General features: G+C 38.3%; 1 protein-coding gene across 1 annotated transcript in view; it reads left to right on the forward strand.

The window, feature by feature from the left end:
* Positions 1-25,198, forward strand: part of LOC104402914 (thrombospondin type-1 domain-containing protein 4-like) — a gene marked incomplete at its 3' end in the record, with an annotated part of 137,871 nt that overhangs the window by 88,334 nt on the left and 24,339 nt on the right. Inside the window, exon 3 of the mRNA XM_010010910.1 lies at positions 9,117-9,321. Coding sequence (XP_010009212.1) covers positions 9,117-9,321 — 205 coding nt within the window. The remainder of the gene's footprint in view (positions 1-9,116; positions 9,322-25,198) is intronic.

The following is a 25,198-nucleotide window of genomic DNA, read 5'->3' on the forward strand; positions in this document are numbered from 1 at the left end:
GAGTGCTACTAGTGGTATAAAGGGGCATAGTTTAAAGTTTATCATTTTCTTGCTCAGCCATTTGCATACATAGCCATTACTTAGAATCCCAAATTTATTTTTACGGTTCTAAAAGAAGTAGAAGTTATTAGACATAAATATTCATCTGGAGAAAATGAGCAATGGGCTGTTCTTGTCAAGCATCCTTGTTGTTTCTCACCATTCTATTTAAAATTTTCGTTTATTGTTTTAAAGTAATTTTTTTTTGCATTTGTGAGATGTCCGTGATACAAAGTTGGCTCTAAAAGAAGATGGTCAAGGCTTTCTTTAGAGAGAGAAAACTGGTATTGAAAGAATAAAAGGATCTTTGCTTTATGTTTGTTTTCGTTTGAAGATGACATGGCTTTAATAGTATAAATGAAACCTTAATTCTTGAAGGTATAACTGTAGATGTCTACATCTAGCCAGTTCTAATCAAGTTCACTGCCTGTTCTAAATGACTGTATCTGCTAAAACTACCAGAGATGTAACTGGACCATGAAGATGCTCTGAGGGCTGGAAATTGACTTTTTTTTTTGCATGGACCTTCTACATTTTGATTTTACAAGGATTTTAAGTGCCACCTTGTGGACGACTTTATTAGTCTTGTATCTCATGATAGGACACAAGTTGGTGAGGTAGGATAGTAAAATATAATTGCAAATTCTTTGACACAAATGGACTACGTTTTCTTTGGAAGATTTTAATTTATTGTATTTTCCAGTATTGTTACTTGATCTTCTGACACACTCCCTTCTTAATTAGTATAGGAGCATTCTGTAAGAAATCTCTGAAGTCAAAGAACATACTACCATTGGCTTCAACGGCTGCGTATAAAGCCTAACTCTACTAGTCTTACTCTGGAGTTTTACTTCTTCATGACTTTTGCAGTTCTTGCTGAAATACCTTTGTTGACCACTCTCAGATCCTGAATGCTGGGCTTGTGTGTGTCACAGATCTGGTTCAAATGGAAATATTTTACATGATATGTGGAACTTTCTGCAATTTACAGCTCTTAGTAAAACCAGGTCTTCTAATTAGGAAGTTTCCTTTTTCCTCAGCTACTCAAGCTCTAGGTTCTCTTCATATTCCCTCTAACAGCTACGGGGACCAAGCGTTTGTTCCCAGTAGTGTTGAATAACACTGCCTTTTGTTTAGTAATTAAAAACCTTTCAAGGATCATTTATTTGTCATATTTTTTAATGTTCCTAGTTTAGGAAGAAAAAAGTGTTTCCCCTTTAAAAATAATGTAGGAGCATGCAGGAACAGATAGGTAGACTCTACATTTATTTTGTTCTTAGCACACATTACTAAGAGCTTTGAGACTGTCTAGGTTTTGAACCACTATTGGCTGCAGTGTTACATCATGACCTATAATAAAATGTAGGTAACAACTGCACAGTGTGAGCTCCCCATGATGAGGGGAAAAATTAAATGTGTGCATTTTCTGCTGATTATGAGTCAGACTGTTTTAGCAATATTAATCTGCTTTTGGGGAGTTTCTGTATTCTATCCAGCAAGCAAACTGCATTGCTCAAAGCAGGAGATCTCTTTTTCCTTTGACTGGAACTTGGAGTAATGGGGTAGTTGGACAGACAGGGGAAAAAAAACCCTGATTTTTGTCTACCTCATCTACAGTGTCAGGAGGAACAAGGGCACGCTGATCCATAAGAGACGGTGAACCTGGAGCTGAGAATCACAGCAAACCAGACAGACAGTGGCCTTACCAGTGTCCCCAGTCCCAGAGCAAGTACCACCAGTCTGGTGATGGTTGCCAGACTTGGCCAACAGTCCAGACATCAAGGCCAGTACCTACATCAAGCCAGAAAATGAAGTCAGCAGATCAGGACCAGAGTCAGTATCAGGGTGGTACAAGATCCGGCACAGGTCTACCTGCAGCATAGCTCAGACCAGTCACGAGACCCTGAAGCACCTTCTGGGGAAAAGGAGGGCAGGAGGCATCTCAGCTCTGTGGTTCAAGGCTGGATGGCTGTTACGAAAGTTAGCCTTGGGCCTGGGCAGCTAACCTCCCAGGAGAGGTACACAGGATGTGAAAGAGGGAATAAACAAAACTCAGCTTTGTCTAGTTCAGAGCCTGGGAACCAGACTAAAGAGGCTTTATCCTGCAGCTCCCAAGCTCTGGTTGTACTGTGTCTGGACACCCTCCTATGAAGTGAAATGCCAGAATTTCTAGCCAGTCCTGCTCTGACTACCAGATACAGCTGCAGCACTGATCTCTCAGAGGTGCTCTCACTGTGTTTAGGAAGCAGGAAAAAGAACTAATCCACTTTCCTGGCTCAAGCCCCTTTTGTAAGCCTGCTTTCATGATGTGATCATTACATTTCTCTCATCATGCAATGTGGGCTGATTTACCAAACTTATGTTACCCAGTTTATACTAGACTGATACCAGTTTAACTGGAACTGAACTTAAGCAGCTTCAGGCGCAGAATTACAAACCTGAAATGAGCCAAAAAACCTGGTTTCACTTTCTGCTTCTCTGATAAGTTGTCTTTTATGTTCAGTTTCCAAAGACCTTATTGAACCTAATTATTTGCCCAATTTTCCTGTATTTAGTAGCAGTGGAACTGAGTCTCAGTGATGAACATGACTCCCTAGTTCTTCCCATTCTCACTAACAGTTTTTCTTAGCTTCGACAGTTGCTTTCCAGGCTGTGTGTTAAATGACATCAGTATTTTTGTGTTGCACTGGGGACCAACAAGGCCTGCTGCTTTTCTGAGGGATCAGTGAAAAAGGAATTGATTCAGAAGGGTCTTCAAATCAAAAGAACTGTAATAAAACGAATTCCTCGTAAGTTTCTTTGTCAAAAGGCTAAACTGGATTATATGTGTACATCTAGGTGGTGTCTTACTGAAATGGATATTTGATGGATGAATGAGAGATCAATAAAGCAGCAAAGCTTGTGTTCAGATTTCATACTTTATGAAAGGTGGGTGTAGTGTTTGCTGAATTAGTTTAGATCTTGTATCAGTTCCTAAAAACTCCTGAGATAAATGCCACAGTTAGTGACAGTTCTGTTTATGTGTGAGAGGGGAAGCTGTAAATAAATAAAGGAGTCATTATGCAGTTAGGCCTTGGGAGCATATGTGCAAACTTCAGATTGAGAAATTGCAAAGAAGTTCTGTGAATAGGTGACAGAAAGGGACAGATCTCATCACTAAAAATACATGTGAAACCTTCTCAGACTTACTGGGGCAAAGCATAGCTAACCTCTGAAACAGCAACACTGGCATGGTTCTTCAAAGCAGTGAAGGCAAGATCTTAATGAGGGATCTAGTGTAGAAGACAACTCCCAGAAAGACAAATATTTACAGCTTTAGCTTGCAGCTTCTGTCACAGACAGGAAAAAAACCCCAAAGTTGTGTGTTGTAGACAACAATTTTACATACTAAATGCTTTGCTAAAAAGTCAGTCATAGTGTTTGCAGGTGTGAATTTGACATTGAGGTGGGTAAACTGTTGAGTAAATTGGGATTGATAAAACAAATCTGGTTCTGGCTGCAACAGCAGTGGTCGTTTCCAGTGGCAAAAGTGTAAGAGATGAGGGTATCTGTGACCACAAGGTATCAAAGGCGATTGGTGATGGCATTACTTTTTTTTGTCTTTGTATCATCTAGCTTTTTGTAGTTGTCCTGGTGGGGTTGAGGTTTGTTTAACTTAAGACAAAATTTGATGACTAACATGTAGAATCATAGAACAACTGAGAAAATTAACATCATATTCCGTCAAAGTTCAAGACCTTTATAAGACTTGATACGGACAAGGAGTCCCCATGGAGACCTGAGTTGTTGTCTGGGGTGGAAGGGCTCTGAGCAGACATTAATCATGCTGCATTTAGGGTACAATGAATCCCACAACTTTATGTTGAAAATCCTCCACGCTTATAAAGGGCCATGAAGTAACTTGTGATTTCAGCAAGCTATTCCTGGTGAATAGTAAATTATACCTGCTCTTGTATTTTGTAGATGTCATTTCACTGGAGACTAGAGCTAATTCCTTGGCCCAACTCCCACTGGTTTTTAAGGGAGCCTTTGCACTGATTTTAGTGGGGTTTGGATCAAGACAGATTGTACATCGGATTGTACATCAGATCAACTGATGTAATACAGATATGTTTCTCCATGAAGTAGATAGTTGGGCAAGTTTTGGAATATCTGACCGCTTATTGCACAGATACCATGTTTATTAAATGGGGAGGAGGGAAGGGATGGGGCTTAGAAGAGATTCAGAAGAAAACATCCTTACTAATTGTTTCAAAGCTCCCTGCATGTTCTTGGCTCATGAGCCCACTGTATTCACTCAGCTGAGTGTGTCTAGAGCATGGTTACTAGCTGAGACATTTTATATGAGATAATGCACCATGTTCTACCACAATTGTACTACAAGGTAGCTAAAAAAAAAACCAAACCCCAAAAAAACATCCAGTGTCCACTAGAGTTACATCATGAGGAGGTCTGGAATACTCAAAGGAAGGAGACTTGAACACTGAGTGTAACTGAGTGCTGGTGAGAAAATCAAACACCAGCTTTTGTTGCTGAGCAGGTTTATGCTGTGACTGACTTCATCGCTGCCTGGTTTTTGAATGGGAAGGAGAAAGAAGAATTCACTTAAAGGCTGAGGAGGAAAAACAAGAAATTCCTGTAGAGGTGGAGGGCAGAGTACTTTCTAAACGTGTAACGGAGCAGACTTGAGTTATCTGGTAACTTCTCTTGAGTCACAAATCAAAGGAATATGTTAAGAGTAAAGTCCCAGGTGTCTGGTAACTTGACAACTCTCTTGTGTTGTAACCGCCAATGTCCTTGTGTGAAAGTGGCTTAATAACAGGAATTCATGCAATGGCATGCAGTAGCTCATGTAATTTTTAATTGTCAGCAGTTCATCCTATGTTACCTGTATACAGTTTTTTAAGAGCTCTTACTTCTGTTTTGTTCCTGCCCAAAGGCTTTTCAATTCTGAATGACAGTCTGGCCACCAGCAAATGAGTGCCTCACTAAATGCATGCTGCTCTCTTGCATCGGGTAGGTCAGAGAGGTTTGCTGCATGAAAACATTCCCGTGTGGAGCTTATATGTAAAGCAGAGCTCTCTGTGTAAACGAACTAACCTTGGTGCTCAGAATTTGCTTATACAAATGAGAAAATGGAAAAGCTGATATATCCCAAAGCCAGTAAATAAAATTCAACCATGTTAATGCAATAATAACTTTGCAGTATATGTTCTTAGAGTCATGGAATAGTGGACATTGCAAAATACAGTTGTTGAATTAATTTATTTTAATTTCCTTTATTGTAGGCTTTCCATATCATGTCTCTTTGAAAAATTACAACATTTCTAAGACCAAAATCCTGTTAACTAGAAATGAAAGTGAAGATTTAACAAGAGAATAAATGCCTTGTCTGCCTTGAACAAGATGCACAAAGGAAACAAATAGTACATTTAGGAAAAGTGAATGACTTTTAAATGGTTCCCAATGATCTGCTTAAGCATTTAAGGTGAGGAATTAAAATAAACCAAAGCCAAAAAACACCCAATAGTATTTGCTTCACAAATACATTAAGTTGAGCAAATATTAGGAGGATGACGTTCACAAAGAAGAAACTGCAGTTCAATTAGCTTGTGTCTGGGTTCTCTTTTAGTTTTCATTGTCTTCTTCTCCTTTACAGTATTCTCTGTAAACACAAATGACCAAGGACATATTCATAACATTACTAAGCTCTGGTAACTAGATCAGGCTATATTCTGTATCCATTCAAAATGAAACATATGAAAGAAAAGAAAATTAACTCTATCAAGTTGTTAGTGCTCTCAAGAATGTGAGTAGTAAGTATATCAGCGAGCAGCCACAGCAGGGAGGTGATGATCAATTCTCACACACACACAAACACACACACGCACACACACAATGCAGTGAGAAACAAGGTGCTGCTTGTAGCATAAAAAGTGGCAAAATGAGTAATACCAGATATATGCAATGATGTTCTCAGGATCAAGAGACACCAAGAGGAGAAGCTCTGTGGATGTTAGATGACTGTTCCTCCGAAGGCCTCTTTCAGCTGCAAAGATTCCTACAGATGTCAGTGAACTTAGTTAGAAGATATATAACATATTCTGAACTTCAAATACTGGAAGGAGAACTTCCTAAAGAGTATTTGTCAATGTTTTTTCTGTAAGTTAGAATAGGGAATATTGTTCATTGAATGTTTGAAGAAGCAGAAAATACAAGTTATTAGAAGAGCATTAGAAATGAAGTTAAGCTGCTATTGAAATGTCATTCCTACAGGTCAGTGTTCTATAATTGGAGTCTAGTTAATAATTCAGCTGATGCACAAACCAGAAAGAAATCAGTCTCACATTCCCATAGCTGTGTTGGCCCTACAGTGCTAGGGAAAATGAGACTTTTTTCTGGTTTCTGCATCAACAGAGTTTCTAGCTTGGTTCTGTGTGCAAAACAATTTTCTTGGAGTGACACGTCAACAGCAGCTTTAAGTTTGGATACAGGAAACCAAGTAAAAATAGTGCTATAATGGAGGCATGGTCTGGGATTTACGTCTGGAAGGAATTTTGGGTTCTCCCACAGACCTCCAGTGTGACTGCAGGTTGTTCTAGCAATCTTACCCTTTCAGATTTAAAAACAATCGGAAAAGGCAGCTGCTAATTCACCCCCTTCTCCTGACCATAACCGTGGGTGATGTCATTTGTGGCTCTTGAACAGCTCAATCATTGTTGGTTGGGTCTTTGTTGTGAGTGATGGTGGACTGTGGTCTTTGGAGGGTGGCTTGATAGCTGCATCTGTATGTGTGGGCTGTAGGGTTGTCTTTGTCAGAAATTCTGGTGTTTTCTGTGTTTCTGGTATTCTGCTGTGGGATGTGGTGTTGTGACATCTCATGGTGCTAGATGGGTCAGCTATGCCACGTTTTTACAGGGCTTGGGGGAATGTCTTGTCTCTAATGCCTAGGTACAGTGATGCCTGTAATCACAAGCCCTGACTCAGGCATTTCTGTGCTTTGCACAAATAAAACCAGTTTTTATTCTGAGGAATACAGAGGTTCCAATTATATGTAGTTACTTTTCTGCTTTTTAATAACTTAAAGATAGTGCTATCATATTCAAGTATCTGCTGCTTGTCTTAAAAGTGCCTCTTGAGGATTTGGAGCATCCCCTCTAGCCAACTCAAATTCAAACTTGTATTCTTGAAGTAAATACCATGTGGTTTGTCTGTATGCTGTTTAGCTGCCAACCATTCCAACTGCTTGTGCACGTGCAGTCACAAATTCCTACTTATCCCCAGGCTATACTTAGGCCATAAGCAGTATGAAAATTCCAGGACATCAAATCTCTTCCTTGGCTTGCTGATGAAGTGCTTTGTATGTTGTGACAAAACAGAAGCTGATATATAGATAAGTTGTTCTTTTTATGAAACTGCTATAGACAGCAGCATTAGTTTTGTAAAAATGTAGTTATATTCGTGGTCAGTGGAGAAGTCTCTAATTTAGCATCCCAGCTATTGGGAAGCTTTTTTATGTGTTGTACAAATGGCTACCTCACCTAAGTCCTGGGGCAACACTCTGATGTGCAAATTCAGTTGTGTCCATTTCATTACTGGTTGAATTATTAAGATAACGTCTTCCTTCTGGTTTCTCTTCGAAAGGTTTGGGGGGTAAAAACATCAGACTGGGTATGGAGAAGATACCTGACATGGCACGAAAAGCTCAGTCTATCTTAGAAATTTGGCTAGGATATAGGAAGCTGTTTACTAAAATGGGGGTGAAGAAGGTCAAAGATGACTCTTAACAGCAATGTAGAGCAGGGGTTAATTATAAAGTTAAGGCTCCAGCATTTGGTAGAATGACCAAGAACGATTAAAGAATTGTCGTCCTGTTTACATGCTTTTAGCACCTTTAAACTTTACTCTAAGTGCCTCTTTACTCCAAGTGGCTCTAATTTTCCCTTTATCTGATAAGAACCTTAGCTTTTTCCTTTTTTTCTGTTAATTTGTTGCTGTATCTTTAGTTTAGTATGACATCTTTCTTGACTTTCAGCTTTAGTGAGATTGTAGATTTTGGGAATGATCTCTTTGTGCTTGAACAAGCTTGTTTTTGGTAGACCTGGATTTGTTTGTGTAGACCTGCAGTAAATTAATTTATTTTGAATGTTTTCCATCAAATTACTGTATTTCATAAGATACACAAAATGTTTCTCATTTAATATTTCATACTTTCCTGAATGAGAACAGTAAGTTCTGTTTTGCATGTGCCAGTTAATACAGTTAGATGATAAGTGTTCATTAAAAATACAATTTAAAGTCTGTAAATACAAACCAGCAAGGTCAATGAACAGAAATGTTTCCGTAAAAGAGGAGAGTCTCTACAGTATGTGCACTTCTAAAATGCAGTAAAACAGAATTACTTTTTTTCCCCTGGTTTCTGTCAAATCTCTGACATTTTTTCTACCTTTTAATATACATTATTTTAAATTATTTTTTTTTTTTTACAAAACTATCTTGTCCAAGTGGGTGTCACAGAGCGGGTTGAAGATTTTCTGCTCATTGAGCTGGAGGATCACTTCTATAACTGTTTAGATGCAATATAAAGACTTTCTAGAAACCTTTTGGTGAGAATAGGCTCAGTGCTCAATTTTAGAGGAGATTAAAAGGGTATTTTTATATAAAGTAGTTCTGCTTTTGTGAAGAACCCATTTTGGATCATAACAGAATCATAGCTCTTCACCTCTTTTCTCACTAGCAGCTACAGGAACTATGTTGTTAAGAGATTCTTTTCTTTCTGCTGAGGAGAGTGCAATCAGCAATGATCAATGCATTAGTGTTCTTCAGCATGTTCTTGTATTTTTGGTAACAGGCTGTAAAAACCCTTTGACTAGCTTGAAATCCCCAAGTCTGTGAACCCTCTGGTTTTTATTGCCTTTTTTCTGTGCAGAACAACAAGGGAAGAAGTTGCTGAAATGCTAAATCACAGAATCATTTCAGGATTGAATGTTCTCTGAAAGTCATACTGTTCTCAGTTGTTATGTCCAAAGTCTGCAGCTGTAAGATCTTGGAAAAAGAAATCTTACTTTATTTTGCAGAGCATTGGCTGTGACGACTATCTGGGTTCAGACAAGGTGATTGACAAGTGTGGAATATGTGGAGGGGACAACACTGCTTGCAAGGTTGTGTCTGGAGTTTTCAAACACACGCTAACAAATCTTGGCTACCACAAGATAGTGGAAATTCCTGAAGGAGCTACTAAAATCAACATCACTGAGATGTCAAAGAGCAACAACTATTTGGGTAAGTTGCATCTCAGTGAATACAGCATTCTTTGTGTGCTATGCGACTGGGTGGAGGTCATGCCAGGAAGACGTTCTACACAGTGTGTAAGAGATGTCAAGAACAAGAGAGGAGAGGAAAGAAAGTAAATCAGGAAACAGGCATTTTGATCAGAATTGACTGACAGTTTAGAATTCTGGCTTGATCTTGCATTGCCAATATCATAGACCTGTTACCATCTATTTCCCTGTCCATCTAACTTTGATTTGGTGTTTCCTGTTAGTTGGTTCCACTCTGGTGATTACACTTCCCACATCATTAACCTTCTCTGAGCGGTCAAGAGTCCAGCCAAGTGGCATGCTTGTATGTAATATGTATCGAGGCTGCTTGAGGAGGAAAGAGCTTCTTCTGATTGCCTAAAAATTTCAGTTCTTTTAAAGTGTAAGGGTATCAACTGTATTGAGATAATGTGATATTGAGGTGGTATCCACAGAATGAAAGGTTATTTGTACAACTGTTTATTCTGAGGCAGGTACTTAATTCAAAACCATAGAGAATCCTGAAATATTTGTATTAACAGTGTGCTGCAAAGTAGAGATCATGTGGAATTTCCTCAGATCTTATGTCTGTTTTGAGTGCATTTGTGAACTATGCTATTCCCTGTTGTAACCTCTGATGTTCCTAGGCTACAAGGTCCTTAGTGTGCCTACATTTGTGCTTTCGTTTTGGAGCTAATTCTGCGGAATGGAATGGAGAGAGAAGAGTTGGTTACGATTTGTAAAACCTGCCCCTCACCCTTTCCTCTTTCCCTGTCAGTCCATCATTAGATCTCTCTTATAAATAAAAGGGCTCCATGAGGCCTCTCTTGCTACCTTGGTGTAATTATTGCTAGTACTGTGTAGCTGTACTGTTTTGAATCCCGATACTCTTGCTAGACAGCTGCTTTATGTCACTTCTGGCTGGTAAGCATCTCAGCTACTGCTCATGTATAAGGAAGGAAAGTGCTCATTATTGAATTGCTTCCCTTTTCTGCTTTCTTCTCCTTAATTCCTGCTAGAGCTGTAACTAGTTCTACCAAAACACTTATGATGGGAAACAGTCTGAACTGTAATGTGAGCTCCATAATTTTACCAAAAAAGTGACTCTTCAAACAGCCCAGGAAAAACAAATGTTCTGGACCTCTTGTGGGTGCTCTTACCAGTTCTAATTTGTTTTGGTTTCATCCAAATGTGGTTTTGATACACTAGGTACACCTGTGTACCCTAGCATTCATGTCTGCATGTGAACAGTTTGTATAGCATCCAACAATACTGAATTTTTGATGGTAAAATAGAACAGTAATTCTATCTAAAGAACTTTCACAGATGCTTGCACATACTATGGGAAACGGGTGAGAAGACAGTTTAGTTGGCAGGACAGTGAAAGTAGCCACCCTACTAATACATCGAATCATAGAGTTGAATGTAATTTTTCTGTCAGATTTACAGAAAAATTTTCCACCAGCATCTGAAAAGAGCTGCCAGAAAAATTTCCTTAACATGTTAAAATGTCCTGAACCACTTGAACAGTTTTGGAATGGGCAGGGCAGAAAAGGACACTTAAACATTTTTTGCTTAAAAATAACCAGGCTGTTGGCATGTATGGGAAAGTGGCAGCTTTTCTCTTTCCCATGCTACTACTTATCTCCTTATCCCCTGAGCTCTTGGTTTATGCTGTCATCTCTCTCTCTTTTTTTTTCTACCCATTTCATATGTTACATTTTTAAGCTGTTGGTATGGCTTTAGTCTGCTAAATTTGTCAGCTCCCTCCCCTGTTAGGAATTCTTGAGGTTGTAGTTCCAGTTAGAAGGGCTTCAGTCTCTATGCTTGCACTTGGTTTATTGAGGCAGGTGAGTTGCACCAGGGCAGGAATGAACATGTTCTAACAGATGAGAGAACTGGAACTAAAGAAAGGTTTATCAAGCACTTTACTGCACAAGAGAAATGGTAAGTGGGAGGTGGTTTTTTGGCATGTTGGTGCTCACAAATTTCTCACTGATAAAACAGCCCTCAGTATTCAGACATTCACAGTTTTATAGAGCACATAACAGTAGCAGAGCTGGGAAGCTTGAAAGCTCTGATCTGGTATTTATTTACTGTTTTCCCTATAGTTTTGGTAATAAGCAGAAAGAAGTCTTGAACTTTAAAAATGATTTAAAAATCCCTTCAACTCATTCTTATGCTGCAGCTGCAGCAGCAACAACAACAACAACGAACCCAACCCAGCAGCCATTCCTTTAATCATGTAATTGAGTGCTTTGCAAAACTGAAGTTTCAGGTCCCTGTTCTGTCGTAGTCCAGCTGTAGCCATCAGAGCTGCTTGTGAGCAACATTCTTGGTGCAAGGAATGTAAGCCAGTTGCTTTTGCATTTCCTGACATTTTGCACATCTTATGGTTTCTTCAGTGCAAAATTGTAAGTCAGCTTGAGGTCACTAAAGATTTTTTGGAAGATGAGAACAGATGTTTCTGGGCATCTGAGTTATCCTGCCTGTCTCTGTTCAGGAGACTGTCTTGAGTTCCATGTAGCTTCACTAAACAATTTTTACCAAGCTCCACACCTTTTCCCTGCTTTGTCAAAAGTACCAGGCGAGAGAGCAATCAGGAAGGTGTGTTTTCACAAGGAGATATTCCTGTAAAATCAAGAGGTGTTGGAAAAAGCAGGCAAGAATGTGAGGTTTCTTGCCCAGAGTTTCAAACTCAGATCAAGTCATCCAAACATTCGAATGCTTCTCCATACTGCTTTTGTAAACTTATTTGTAGTAATCAATTGCTCATTGTTGCAAAGCTTATGACCCTCGTAAGAAGCGTATTTCTAATTATGATGCTTAATCTCATAGTAGCTTATTAAGGTTTACTAATTCTAAGTACTGCCATTTTGTTCTTTGCACACAAGTTTGAGTGCAGAATAAAATATATAAGCTCTTGCTACTTCTGAACTTCTGTTAAAAGAAAAAACATGGCAGTGGCAAATGAAGCTTTTAGTGTTTCTGGAACATGTCATTATCTGGGTAGTCAGAGTATTCAGATCAGGCTGTTTCAGTGTTGGTTCAACCAGTTGTTCATGTAACTTTATAATTAACTTTTCACAAAGCCTACAAAACCACAAATTTCTTGTGCATTTTATTTCTGTATACCTTAATAACCTTCAGCAATGTTGTTTCTGGTTTCTTCTGCTTATGTTTTCCTTTTTTTTTAGGTGTTCTCCTATTTTTGAATGAATGAATTTCGTATGGCACAAATACAGTCTTCTCTTTTTCCCTGCCTTTCCCCCTGCCCATGTGCATGTTTTCCATTTAGGTTTCCATTTCGGGAAGACCTTTACTGTAGGAAGAGTGTCGATCTGATAAAGAAAAATAGTCAGATTGAGAATGGCCTGTAACATTAACTGGTGTTTCTTAGTGAGCCAAGCTGAACTACCTCTAATGGAGCCATAAGGCAGATCAGAAATTCCCCAGGAAACATCTTGTATTTTTTCTTCTGTGTGTCTGGAAAGCAAGCAGTCCAGGTTTAGACTGCTAAATAATAGCTATTAACTATTAATAATGTGTTGGTCTGTATATTTAGTATATATTTTTACAGTAAGAAGCAAAAGCTACGTATTACAATTCAGATTTAGACTCCATAAAATGTAATCAAGGCTATAAGCTGGACAGTCCTGAGCTGTTTATGGAATGATTTCTCCAAGTAGTTTTCAGCAATATTTTCTTACTGGCTGATGTGTTAGACCTTTCGGCAACAGAACTGCTGACCTTGGACAGACTTTTCCATTGGCAAAGCACTTCTGTCACATGCTTTTGTACAGAAAAGAGACAAAGACGTACTTTTTATCCCACCGGTAATCATCAGCTGGCCAGTTCTCAGACACTGAAATGGGAAGCTTGCCACTGAATTAAGTAGGACCATAATATCTTAAGTGGGACCAGTATGTTACAGCACTTATGCTGCAAAACATGTGGTTTTGAGTATAAATACTTCAGCATCTTTGGGATTGGGATTTGGAATAATGACAAAATTTTGAAGCCAAATGACTTAAATCTGAAGTGATTATTTGGAAGGTGCTTTTTTGCATGTTGGATCTTGAGAACCTAATTCAAAGAACCTGGTTGTTATCCATATTCATAGCCTAAAAAGCAAGATAACCTGATGGGAAGGAGGTACCAATAGTAAAAGTTAAAATTTACCTTAATACGAGAGTGAAAGATACAATGGTTGAAAATGTATTAGTTTTGAAATACACTTACCATGTGTAATGAGCTTGCTCTAATTGGAAAGAATCTGGAGATGTCTTGTAACTCAAGCAACAGTTTGTTTCTAGATCAATTGTCTGAACCTGGAGTCATAACATTCTCCAAATGGTACCAGACATACTGCCTGCCGTCACTGGCAGTGGAGGTTTATGAGATATTGTATGAGACAGAAGTATATACATTAGAATTTTAGCAAGTCCCTTAACATTTTGTGCCTTACCTCAATACTGTTTATTACAAATAGTATACAGGTACTGTCTGCCATACAAAGATGTTTCACAGTGAAGTTTATTTCATTGCTAATTGTAAAGGTTTTTTACAGTTCCTTCAGGGAATATGTTGTCTGTTTCAGTTCTGTTTTTCATGGAATTAAGTTATTTCAGCCTAAACGAGATAGGAAGATCTTTGGTGCTAATCACTTTTCCCTGCTTTCTGTAAAATGATACTCTGCTATTCTAGTGTCTTCTACTAGCACAAACCAGAATTTTTGATTAAAATAATCACAGTATTTGTGATTAAAATAAGAGTTACACTTTAATATTTAAAAAACAAAACAAAACAAAAAAACAACCGAAGTCCAAAAGATGTTAATAGCATTCTTGTGAATATTGGTCTGCCTGGACATGAATATGGATTTAAGGAATTTGTAATATGAAAACAACAGTGACTGATGCTAAAAGGGCTGTGAAAAGGTTATCTGAAAAACATTTTGGTTCAGTACTCCCTGCAGCAGATAACGTTGGAACAGTATGCTTCATGATGAAATATTGTTAGCAGCTCTCGAGCTTAGAATAACATTTTGAGATCAGTTTAGAGGCTCAGATTTACAGCAAACAAAGGAGTTAGTTAGATGAGAATACCAGCAGGCAATTCAGAAGATAAACATTGTTAGAGGTGCTGCTATATCACTGTGATTTTAATTACATGGTTTATAAGTAATGCAATCCTTAAGCTGCACATGTGAGAGAGATGCTCCAGCTCTAACTCACAGACTAGCACATACAGGGATGCACATGGAAATGATAATATCAGTTGGTAACTCCTGCCTATTTGCTTCTGCCTTGTCTCCTTGTCTTCACTCTCAGTTTTTTCTACAGTGCATCAAATTTTACTTTTGGTTAAAAAGTTTCTGACTCTACAAAATTGGCCTTTAATGGAAGCTTAACTAATTTTTGGCCACCTCAAAAGTTTCAATTCTGTGTCAGTTTCAGAAAATACTTGATGAGCAGAGAAGATTCTCATTTAATTCACTGCACTTACTTGAGGTTAATTAGCATTGGTTGCTTAGTTATAGGTGTATTGATTATCTGAATTATTATTAATTTGAATTAATTGCTCTCTGTGTGGCCATGCTCTAATTCAAAACTAACACAGGTCTCTAAGAGAGTTGTCTCTCAACATGGATTAAAACCAGTCTCAGTGCTGAAATGTCTTAACGCTGACCTACCTAGGAAAATTCTTTTCCATGCCTGTTTTATGCACAGAAGGTCAGAGTCTGACCAGACAAACATGCATTTTTTTTTCCACAACTACCCAGTCCAGTGCCTGTGAGTTAGTGTTACACTAATTGCTGACAGATTCACTTCAGGATTTACATTTGGACTACACATGCTGGCCTGAGCCTTTCAATGGATTACATTTCCTTAAGCCAAAAAGTGAGTACAGTATCGTGGTTAGTTAGGTAGTTAAGGCAAAACTTGTTTACATGGGTGACTTTTGATCGTTTCATGGTCTTCCTCTGCAAACTGTAGTTTCAGTGGGTGTGAGGCCACCTATTCTTGTTTTGAACCATGATAATTGCTTTTAACATAGCCTGTTGGGCTACCACGTTCTGTTTGGGGGGTTCAAGACAATGTTGAAGGGGCATGAGGAGTCCATTTTAGGCCTGGAGAGGACAGATAAACTAGAAGTGTGTTCTGCCAATAATTTTTGGGTCAGTCTAAGTTTGGATCTTGCCTTCTGCAGTCATATTCTTGTCCCAATGAGCATGGGTTTTCTCTGTTAAAAAAGCCATAGCTAGGAAGAAGTGTTCACTGTGTTACGTATAAGAGTCTTTGTACTTTCTTATGTATACTAACTGTATTCTTGATTATATTCCTTTTATTAAACCATTCCTTCCTAAAAGGAAATACTAGCTTACAGGATAATTGGGATTACTGCTTATGCCTTATGGCCACAGTTGTATGTGTGTTGTCATGTGGGTTGGTTCATTCTGGGATTTGGAAAGCCTTTTCTGTGGTGATGCTAGGTAAATATCTAGGAGACACAAAACTGGGGAGCACATGGGATATTTCACTTGTAAAAGCCTTAATAAGGTTACCATTTTTGAAAATTATAAACTGACCATCAAATTTAAAAGAACAAAACCAGAAAAATCCAGGATTGAAGAATCATGGTGGAACAACTTCACGTAAGGCATAGGACAGGAGGCAGTCTAAAATCCAGCACTAACACTCCTGAAGCTGTAAAGGAGGGGTCACTTATGATCTGAATCAGTGCCACTTGAAGTCCTTGCAGATTATGTCACTATTTGGCCCTTGGAGTTCAGCCTCTAAAGTGTTTGAGGATCTGTATCCTCTCTGCATCCTCAGTGTTTGAGGACAATGCACATGTAGATAAATTACCAAGGATAATAAAGACTGACACAAGGTTCCTTCTAATGCAAAAGGGTTAAAAACAAATAGAAGACAGTATGTTAAGACAGTTAGAAATCTTGCAATAGCTATCTTTCTAATACTTCTTCCCTGACATTTGTTACTAAGATGTCTGGTTCTTCATGTGCACACACCTATATTTATATATCCTTTGAATTATTCTCCTTAAAATAGTTTCAAATTCATTTTCTGCAGGGAGAGTTTCTTTCACTAAAGAAATGTTCATCCTGTAGCCCACATGTATTACTTGGCTAGAGTGATCACTTACTAAAACCCTTGAAGTTGTTAAGACTTCAGATGAAATTCAACCCTGGTGTTAATGAATTCAACTCCACTGAATTCAAGTTGCAGAAGGGTCTTACCTAGTTTAATGACCTGTAGTTGAACCAGAATATATCTAGGACATGATTCTTTGCTGACCATGTATTTTTTCAATACTGGTGTTGCTTAAATAATTACATTTTAGAGTTTCTGGCAAGGTTATCTTATTATAGTAAATTCCAAGGTGACCTTTTCCCTTCTGGCTTCATTAAGCAGCCAGCTAATATCTAACTCTGTATAATGGTCTGCAGGGTTCCAGGCACATTCTGAAAACATGCAAAAGAAATGCCTTCTCAAAAGCTGGCTTATTCTTCCTTATATGTTAAGTGGCAGATCTTTCACTCGTGGGTGATGGCAAGTACTGATGAAGCCTGAATGGTTGGGTTAACTTCTGTATCGCAGCTTTCCACCACTATTTCACAAAACAGACTTCTGCATGTCACTTGCAGGTGTTTTTGTGTAGGTGCTTCTAAATGAGATTCTCCTTGCTTGCTAATTGTGGGAGATCTGCTGAGAGAGCCCTAAGTTTGGGTGCTGAACAAGAAGCCTGGCCTGAGGGAGTGGTGGCCTTCCATCTGGCCTGAATCTCAAGGAGAGTTCTCTGTGTTACTGACTTTTGCAGGTAAACAGCTTCCTGGCCTTTCTCCTTTTTTCTCTCTGCATCCTGAAGAATACGAATACATCTTTCCAGCACCCGTTGGCTAGGGCTTTACTTTGCTCATTGCTGACAGCAGTTAGGACCAGGTTTGGAACTTGGAGAAATCATGTTTTCATTTCCTGTGTTTCCTAGTTCTGTCATCGTTTGACAGAGGTGGTGTTGGGTTTTTTTCACCATTTGTTTGTAAGCGGTGTTCTTATAAAAACAGCTATCAATACAGCAGTGCACCAGCTGAGGCCTGCTGTTGCTTTGATGGTCTGCCCTGCAATACATCATTTGAACAACAGCCACCAGCAGCGAGTCCCATTGAGGTGCTTGTTTCAGAAGTTCTGTATTAAATATTTTTTTTCATCCTCTTGAAATATGGAAAGGTTGTTTTGAAAGGAATGGTAAGAGATAAAGTGTGCAAAATAGGGAGAAGGCACTCAGACAGGCTGGTTGTTCAGTTTGACTTGTAAAACACCCAGCAATCTGGTTACTTATATGACTTTGCAAACCCCTTCGGCCTGGAAGCCTCTGGAGAACTGACTGCATATTTTAAGTATTTTCTGCTTCTTGTCAGACCCCAAAATCTTTAATTTCAGCCTTTCTCACCATGTATTGATTACAGTTCTGTTTGCAGTTATGAACAGAACCAAAGAACTGGAATGCAAAATTTCAAAGAAAATGCATTAAAAAATGAAAGAGATGGACTGTTTGAACAGCTTTTGCTAATCTGAACCCAATTAATGTGAACTTCTTAGATCTTAAATCTTTAGATTATTTTCCTCATCTAGCCAATGACCAAATCATCAAGTAGTTTGCATGAAAATACTTGTTTGAATGTTTGCTTTTGTGTACAGTGTTTGGCATATCAACATGTGGTTTGTTTAAGGCTTCTTAAAAAATCTTAGCTCTTCTGAACAGTATGTGTTAATTGAGCTTCTTACAATGCGTCCATTTCATGGCACTGACCAATATTTGGTAGCATGGATTCTCCTCTCACTAATGCAGCTGACTTTCTGCTTGCACTCTGTTCTAACTTTGTCTTTAAGATGGCCAACAAGGGACCATTTTGGAAATGTCATGTACTCTCTGGAAGTCATTTGCTTTCTAAGTTGATTAAAGTCCCTCATACGTAATCTATTGCTTAGTTGTCTTAAAGTAAAAACTTCTTTAACCAAGGATATTCCTTCTTAAAGTTGTGACTAGGGTGTAGTTGTCTTAACTTTTAGCCATGGGTCCAATACAATACTTTTCTCCTCTTACTTATTACAAATGTTCATTCAAAATGAATTTTATACTCTGACTTAGCTATACATAAAGAATGACCAGTGTCAGTCCAAATGTGTAAACTATCCATAGGCAAATTCCTGAATCACGGGAAAACACATTTCTTCCTTTTCCTGCCAAGAGGAGAGGTTGTTACTAATTTAAATAGTTGTTCAAATGCTACACAACAAAACTTAAAATAATGGTTGGGAACCTGGTTTCAATTGTTGTAGATATTCCTGTACAGCATTCTTCGATTCTCTAATCTTATTTTATTCTCAGCAGGATTCTCTTTTGGATAGTGAAAACCCTTTCTTTGTTCCTTAAGTGTCCCTTGATCAGGTCAGATGGAACGTGCTTTGACTAATCAGTAAGGGAAACTTCTTTCCTATTCTTTTTTCAGTTGCTTCTCTTATTTCCCTTTGAACTTCTCAGTTTCAACATTTTTGTTTCTTAACTTTTTAAAATCTCTTTTAGTAAAATAATCACCCGGTAGAAATTCTACATGATTAGTGGCATCATGGTTGGATCCAATAAAGAGATTTCATCTGCAGAGAATATTTTTATATTGCAGCATTAAATTCCAAAAGAAATCCAAGTCTTTTCTGATACGCAATATATACAGGGATTTAAAACTTGATTCATAGACTGTGTGATTAAGTTAGTCAAGGAGATTAAACTTTATCCTTTATTTCTTAACTTGCCTGGTGTCTTTGCTTTCTATCTAGTATTACTTCACTTTGTGTCAGAAATGTCTGGGTACTTAGAACCCTTTCAGACCCAGTCTTCCTTTCATATTTTTACCTCTGGCAGCAATAGTTACCCCATGGTCATGGCTCCATTTATTTTATACATTTGTGTTATAATCAAACTGCTATAGTTCTGAAAACTTTGGTAGTGTCACTGAGAGATCTGGGGCAGGTGAATGTCTGCTGTGGGATTATGAACTGATTTTCGGTGAGCTACTTGCCAAAGGTTACCAGCTCGCACTGCTAACCTAGACATGATTTAGGGACCCTGGGATAGAAAACCTGTAAGTCTATTGACCATAGGTAACCACAAAATGCTAATAAGGGTTTTATTAAGGGCATGATAGTCCACCAGCAGCTAATCTGTGCTGAGAAGTTAATACTCGGTTCATCTGATTCACCTACATTCACCTACGCCAGCACTTGTACCAGAGAAAGTACTACACTGCTTTGAGTCCGCATGTAGACAGTTGGCATGACTGCTATGGCATGAGGCTGCAGCTGCTTCCTCTACACCTATAAAACTCTCTCTGTAGCTGGTACAGAGGACGGAACATCTAAGTGTAACTTGAGGATTGTAATGTAAGGATTCTGTGTAGTAGTTTCACTGAAATTACAGGAGGTAAACCTCAGGGAGGAACAAGAGCAGGGCTGTTCGTTGAGCCGGAGGACACAAACCAAAGCATGAGAATATCTAAATGATAAACAATACCAGAGCTTTGGAAAACTTGGAAAAGAGATACATTTTTATTGGCAAAACCAGGTCCCATCATCTGTCTTGTAAATTGCTTGTAAGGACCGAAGGCAACAACGTCTTAGTGTAGAACGTGTCTGCAGATGTTCAGTCAGACTGCAGGATAAAGATTCCTTTGGTAAGTGGAATTACAAGTTTACTGTTGAATTTCTGTCATAACATTTCATCATTCTCTTCTTGGTTTGTATGCCAGAAGACTGGCGGGATTGATTTTTCACAAAGTGTCTGGCAGAGCTAGAAAATGTTGTTAATATATCCAGAACAACAGTTCCCTCTCATTTTTCTGTTGTTCTTACCAAGTACTTTTTCTTCCTCCTTCCTCAAGCTTAATTAATGCAGGGAAAGGCCAAGCTGTGGGGACTGGCTTGAGCTTAAACTTACATTATAAACAGACAATACCTGTCTGTTGATAAAAGAAGACTGAGAAGTATGATGCCCTCTTAAAATTGTGTTAAGAGATGGTAACTTCCCAACATCATAATTTTTGGTTGCATTTTGTCTCTAGTGTGTCAGTTGGAAGAAGAATGTAATCTTAAGAATTTAGTGGCTTCTTCAGCCTGTGTTTATTAATTCTTCCCTTGTCTCTCTTAATAGCACATCATAGTTCATTCCAAAAGCTTTTGAGTTTCTAGTTCAAAACAGTTCTTCATGGATTATTTTGAAAATGTTCCTACAGTCCTAATGAGCAACAGACCTAGTTTATTATTAACTTCCAGTGGTTATTTCTGTTAGAGGGAGATGTTGTGCATTGAAGCTGCAAAGTTTGTCAGTTATTTCTCGACATTCACTGGTTGGTGAATGAAATAGAGGCTTCCTTCCTTGTGCATCTTGGTGTGGGCTCAGTTATGAGCAGTTGCGCAGAAGACACAATTTTGGAGAACTGCAAAGGAAAACAGAAGATTTTGTTCCATTCTGTTAGTGTGTGAAGAAGTGTCACATGTTTGTAATTTAGTGTGCTGCCATCAACCTTGAAGATAGTTTAATTTGAAAAAGATAAACAGGGGAAATCTTATTAATGTGTTCAGATTAACCTTGAATTACGTTGCACTGATAGTGGCCTTTTGGAGTGCTTCTTTATAACAAACTGCATGTGGTAGTTCATGTGTCAGGAGAGGTGTGTGCACAGAACCCAGGGGGAAGTATGTCTGATGACCATACAACAAACAGAAGTAGTGTTTTCACAAGCTATTTAGGACAGTGCAGCTTGCATCTTTGTTCTTTGCCTTTATTTGTCTTCAGTTAACGGACTGTGAAATGAGCATACTAAAAAGCAGAACACAATGTTACTGTAAAAACAGGCAATTATTTGAGAGATTCAAACACTTGAGAAAACAGCAATGTGACTTTCTGTATTCACCTTGGAAGAGGAATGTTAGTTTGTATTTCTTGAGAATGAGACGGATCTGATGCCTTAGGATGTTTGATACTCTATTCTGCCAGAGTTGTGCTCCTGAGATTTTGTTGGCTAAAGTTGAAAGTTAAACTGAGAAAGAAATCAAATGAGTAATCTTAAAGTTCACTGATCTCTGTTGGTTTTCAGAATGTGTGCAATGTCTTTAGCATCTCCATTTCCACTGCATATACTTTTGAGGTAAAGGTGAAATAAAATTGACTAGTTTTTTTCCCACCTTGCAAGTCTGTAAAGATTCAGGAGGAAGAAACAGGGAGTGTGGAAAGGGATATAGGCATTTGTTTTATTTCAATATCATCACTAATGCAGATGGAGCAATAGCAATTTAACAGTTTCCTGGAGGTGAAATGGTGAAGGCTCTTTCCAGTCTGCTAGCTTCATCTTTCCACTTTTTAAGCGAAATCAGTGGTAATATAGTCAGGATTCCAACAAAAATCAGGCATCTTGGAACCCTGCTAGGCTTCAGAATTAGTTAGATGAATATACCATCTGCTCATACACAAGTCATTTGTTGCTTCTTCATTCTGGTATACCTGTGTCTTAAAATTGGTACAGTATTACATATGTAGAGTCAAATTCCTGTTGAAGACAGATTTTAACAAGAAGCGGTAACTGTTATGCATTGCCACCTGCTGTGCTTTTTCTTTCCTCCTCCAGTATAAAGCAGCCATCTTATGGCTTTCTTCCCTTGAAAACTGGAAACAGTGTCTGAGTTGCACTTCTGACCTCTTCTTGTTCTCTCCTTCTCAGGCAGTTCAGTACCACCACTTGCAAGGGCAAAATTCCCACTCTTCCTTATGGTGCAGAATAATGGAATATTGGAACTCTTTAGGCCTGCATGTGTGCTGACTCTGGCAACTGAAAACCTTAAAAATACACTTATGTAGGTAAGGTTTTCAGGCAAATGTTAATAGTAATATGTTTACTTGGTTTAAAGTACTTAAGAGCCTGAAGTATAAATTCTGTTTTGGCAGTTGCACATCAGATGAATTACAGTAATCTTTTGCAGAGAACTGGGTTTCATGACAGAGATGAAAGTGACGGTGCTACCAAAGGTGTTGCATATTTGCATCATAGCAGAAATGACAGTGGATTCGAGTTAAATATTTCATTTGAACCCCATAACTGTCCTGATGATCCAGCTTTCTCAGAGTCCAAGTCAATATAAGAAAATATCTTAGAACTGATCTTCTAAGGGAATGTGGTAGAGGGCCAGACCTTTCATCTTGTGCGTGGTTCAGCGTACAGAGTGCCTATGAGTATAAGCAGAGCTGCCTAGGTTTCTTGGTCTTTGAAAGCCTCCAGGCTTCATTACATCGTTAAGATGTTCCGAAAGTATTTCAAGACACTGCCTTTTAAAATTAATAACTAGCAGTGTAGCTGTTTAGTGCTTAAAATCCATTCAGCACGGTAAATAGTTCCAGAGGGAAGGTGGGAACACTGACTAGAACTTCTTGCTGTGCGAGGCTGCCCTCCTTCATTTTCGCTCAGTGGTGTTCTCTGCTGAAATCCACTGGTGTACAGGTTCGTATTTCATCCCTCCATCCAGAATTTGGCTGTTGAAACAAAAGCTCCTTGGTTCTTTAAGAAAATCGTCACAGAAAGTGCTTCTTATCTTCAAAGTCTTTTTCTGACATTAATTAATTGGATCCTCACAATCCTGTGAGCAGGATAAGGAGCAGCCTGAAAATGCCCATTAAGCACTCCTACTGCAGTGAACTGTATGAAACGCTTTTGGAGCCTAGCTGGGTCAAGTGTTCTTTCTACTGCCCAAATAACTTTAAAAGTGTCTGAAAAGAAGTGCACAAAAATTAAAAATGCTTTTGAACTTTTGGCACACTTTTATGCCTGTGTGCTTGTGGACGTAAAAAAGCTGCTGTTCAAACAAGCAGGGGCAGATCCTCAGCAGCTTGTAAATTACAATGGTGCCATTGATTTCATTGGAACTGGGCTGCCTTAGATGAGCTGAAAGGCCTGGCTGTCTGCTTGGGAAGTAAAGCAATATGTAGTAACACCTGATTTGAATAAAAAGCTTTAAACTCTAACAATAATAGTAGTAATAATACCTATAATGAAGATATACTTGCAAGCACATGGAATAGATTTTCTGTGAGACAGATTCAAGAGAAAGACATGTTAAATGAACAGAAAGGAAAGGCAAAACAAAACAAAATGATTGGTATTTGTGGATATATCCTAGTATGAAAATGGAAAATATTTTATCTCTCCACTGAATTACCAAACATTCCTTTCTCTCTCAGATCACCATTGTCCTAAACTCTATCTGACAGTAAGCAATTGTAGAGGGCACCAGTTTGTGTTTTGGTATTTAGGGTGGGGTTTATTTCTGTCTTCACTGAAGTTAATCAGGAAATGCTGTTAACCACTGAAGTTATTATGTGGATTTTTGATAGGATTATAAATGAAAAACATGCAGCGTTGAAACTCACTGGACTTGGAATACATGTGTTTCAGTATCACCCAGAAGGATCTTTAATATTTAGTTCACTTTGTCAATTCATGGGCAGATGTTTTCCCTAGAAGTTACGGTCCTTAAATAATGCAACCATGTGTAACCATGTATTCAGTTTTGAAGTAAAATAATTGTTAATCAAGTAGACTGTGAACTTAGAAACACTGGAACAGGGACTGATTAAAAGAAGACAGATAAATATGCCATACAGAAGCCTATGAATGTATTATTTATGTATTCTTTCTCACATATGCTTGGAAGAACTTTAATTTACTTTCTGATGGCAAAATAATTATATAGTTTGTTCTAGTGATACTTAGTTTCTTCTATTATCTATTCAGAATCTGGACTCCACTGTTTTATTTATGCTGCCGACAAAATACTGCCAGTAATTACCCAGACTTATTTACTGATCCGGGGATAGACTCACAACTTGGACATCCATGATTTTATTTCTTTCTTTACATGAAAAAGTTTGATTAGAGAAATTTTTTTTTCTATCAACTTGGAATAAAGAACAATAATAGAATGAGAAGTGACACACTTAAATGATTTGTATTTCGAATAATCCTGTGCTTCTTTTCATGAAATAATTCAGTCATATTCTTTGTTGCCCTTGGACCTGTAAAAATCATCAATAAAATGAGATTATTTCCATTTTTGTCATGTCTGTAGGTTTCTGGGCTTACCTCCAGGTATCAGTTATATGTTTCACATTGTTTGATAGCTTTGTCAAATAAATATCAAATAAGTTCAGTCCCAGAACATCTTTTTTATGTTTAAATGTGCAGACTGACATAAACAATAACATGTGTGAGACTGCCCTGAGCCTTATAGGCAGAAAATAATGTATGAGAAAGTGGATACCAGTGCTGAGTTGGCTTTCCAGCTTTCCTCTGACCACCCAGCGTATTGTGCCAGGGATTCATCTTCTGGCAAAGTGTTCTCAGGTAAATGGAGACAGCCTTTCACTAGTGCATGTATTATTTTTCTTTGCTAAAAGCCAAATATTCAGTAAGATCTGTAATAAATTAATGTTGGTTTAAGCTGAAGACCAAGGTTTACTATGCTGTTGTCAGCTTTTATTAGAGAATAAGGGAAGAATTGAATGGTTTTTCAGGGCTTTACATCAACAGTAGAAGTAAGTCTGTCTGGTTTAGTTTCTGGCCTGTGTCCTTACCGTAACAGCCACTGAATTAGTCAAAGCTCCTGTATCCTTACCATAATGGCCACTAAATAACCAAAGCCAATGTTCTTCTACCCATAATAACCTCTGATCTCTTAACTCCTGATCTCTCTTTGGTCTAGCAGCTTCAGTCTTCCTGTGAGCACCCTGCGCAG

The sequence above is a fragment of the Nestor notabilis genome, unplaced genomic scaffold (genome assembly GCF_000696875.1).
Source record: "Nestor notabilis isolate BGI_N333 unplaced genomic scaffold, ASM69687v1 scaffold5570, whole genome shotgun sequence".
Lineage (NCBI taxonomy): Eukaryota > Metazoa > Chordata > Aves > Psittaciformes > Psittacidae > Nestor > Nestor notabilis.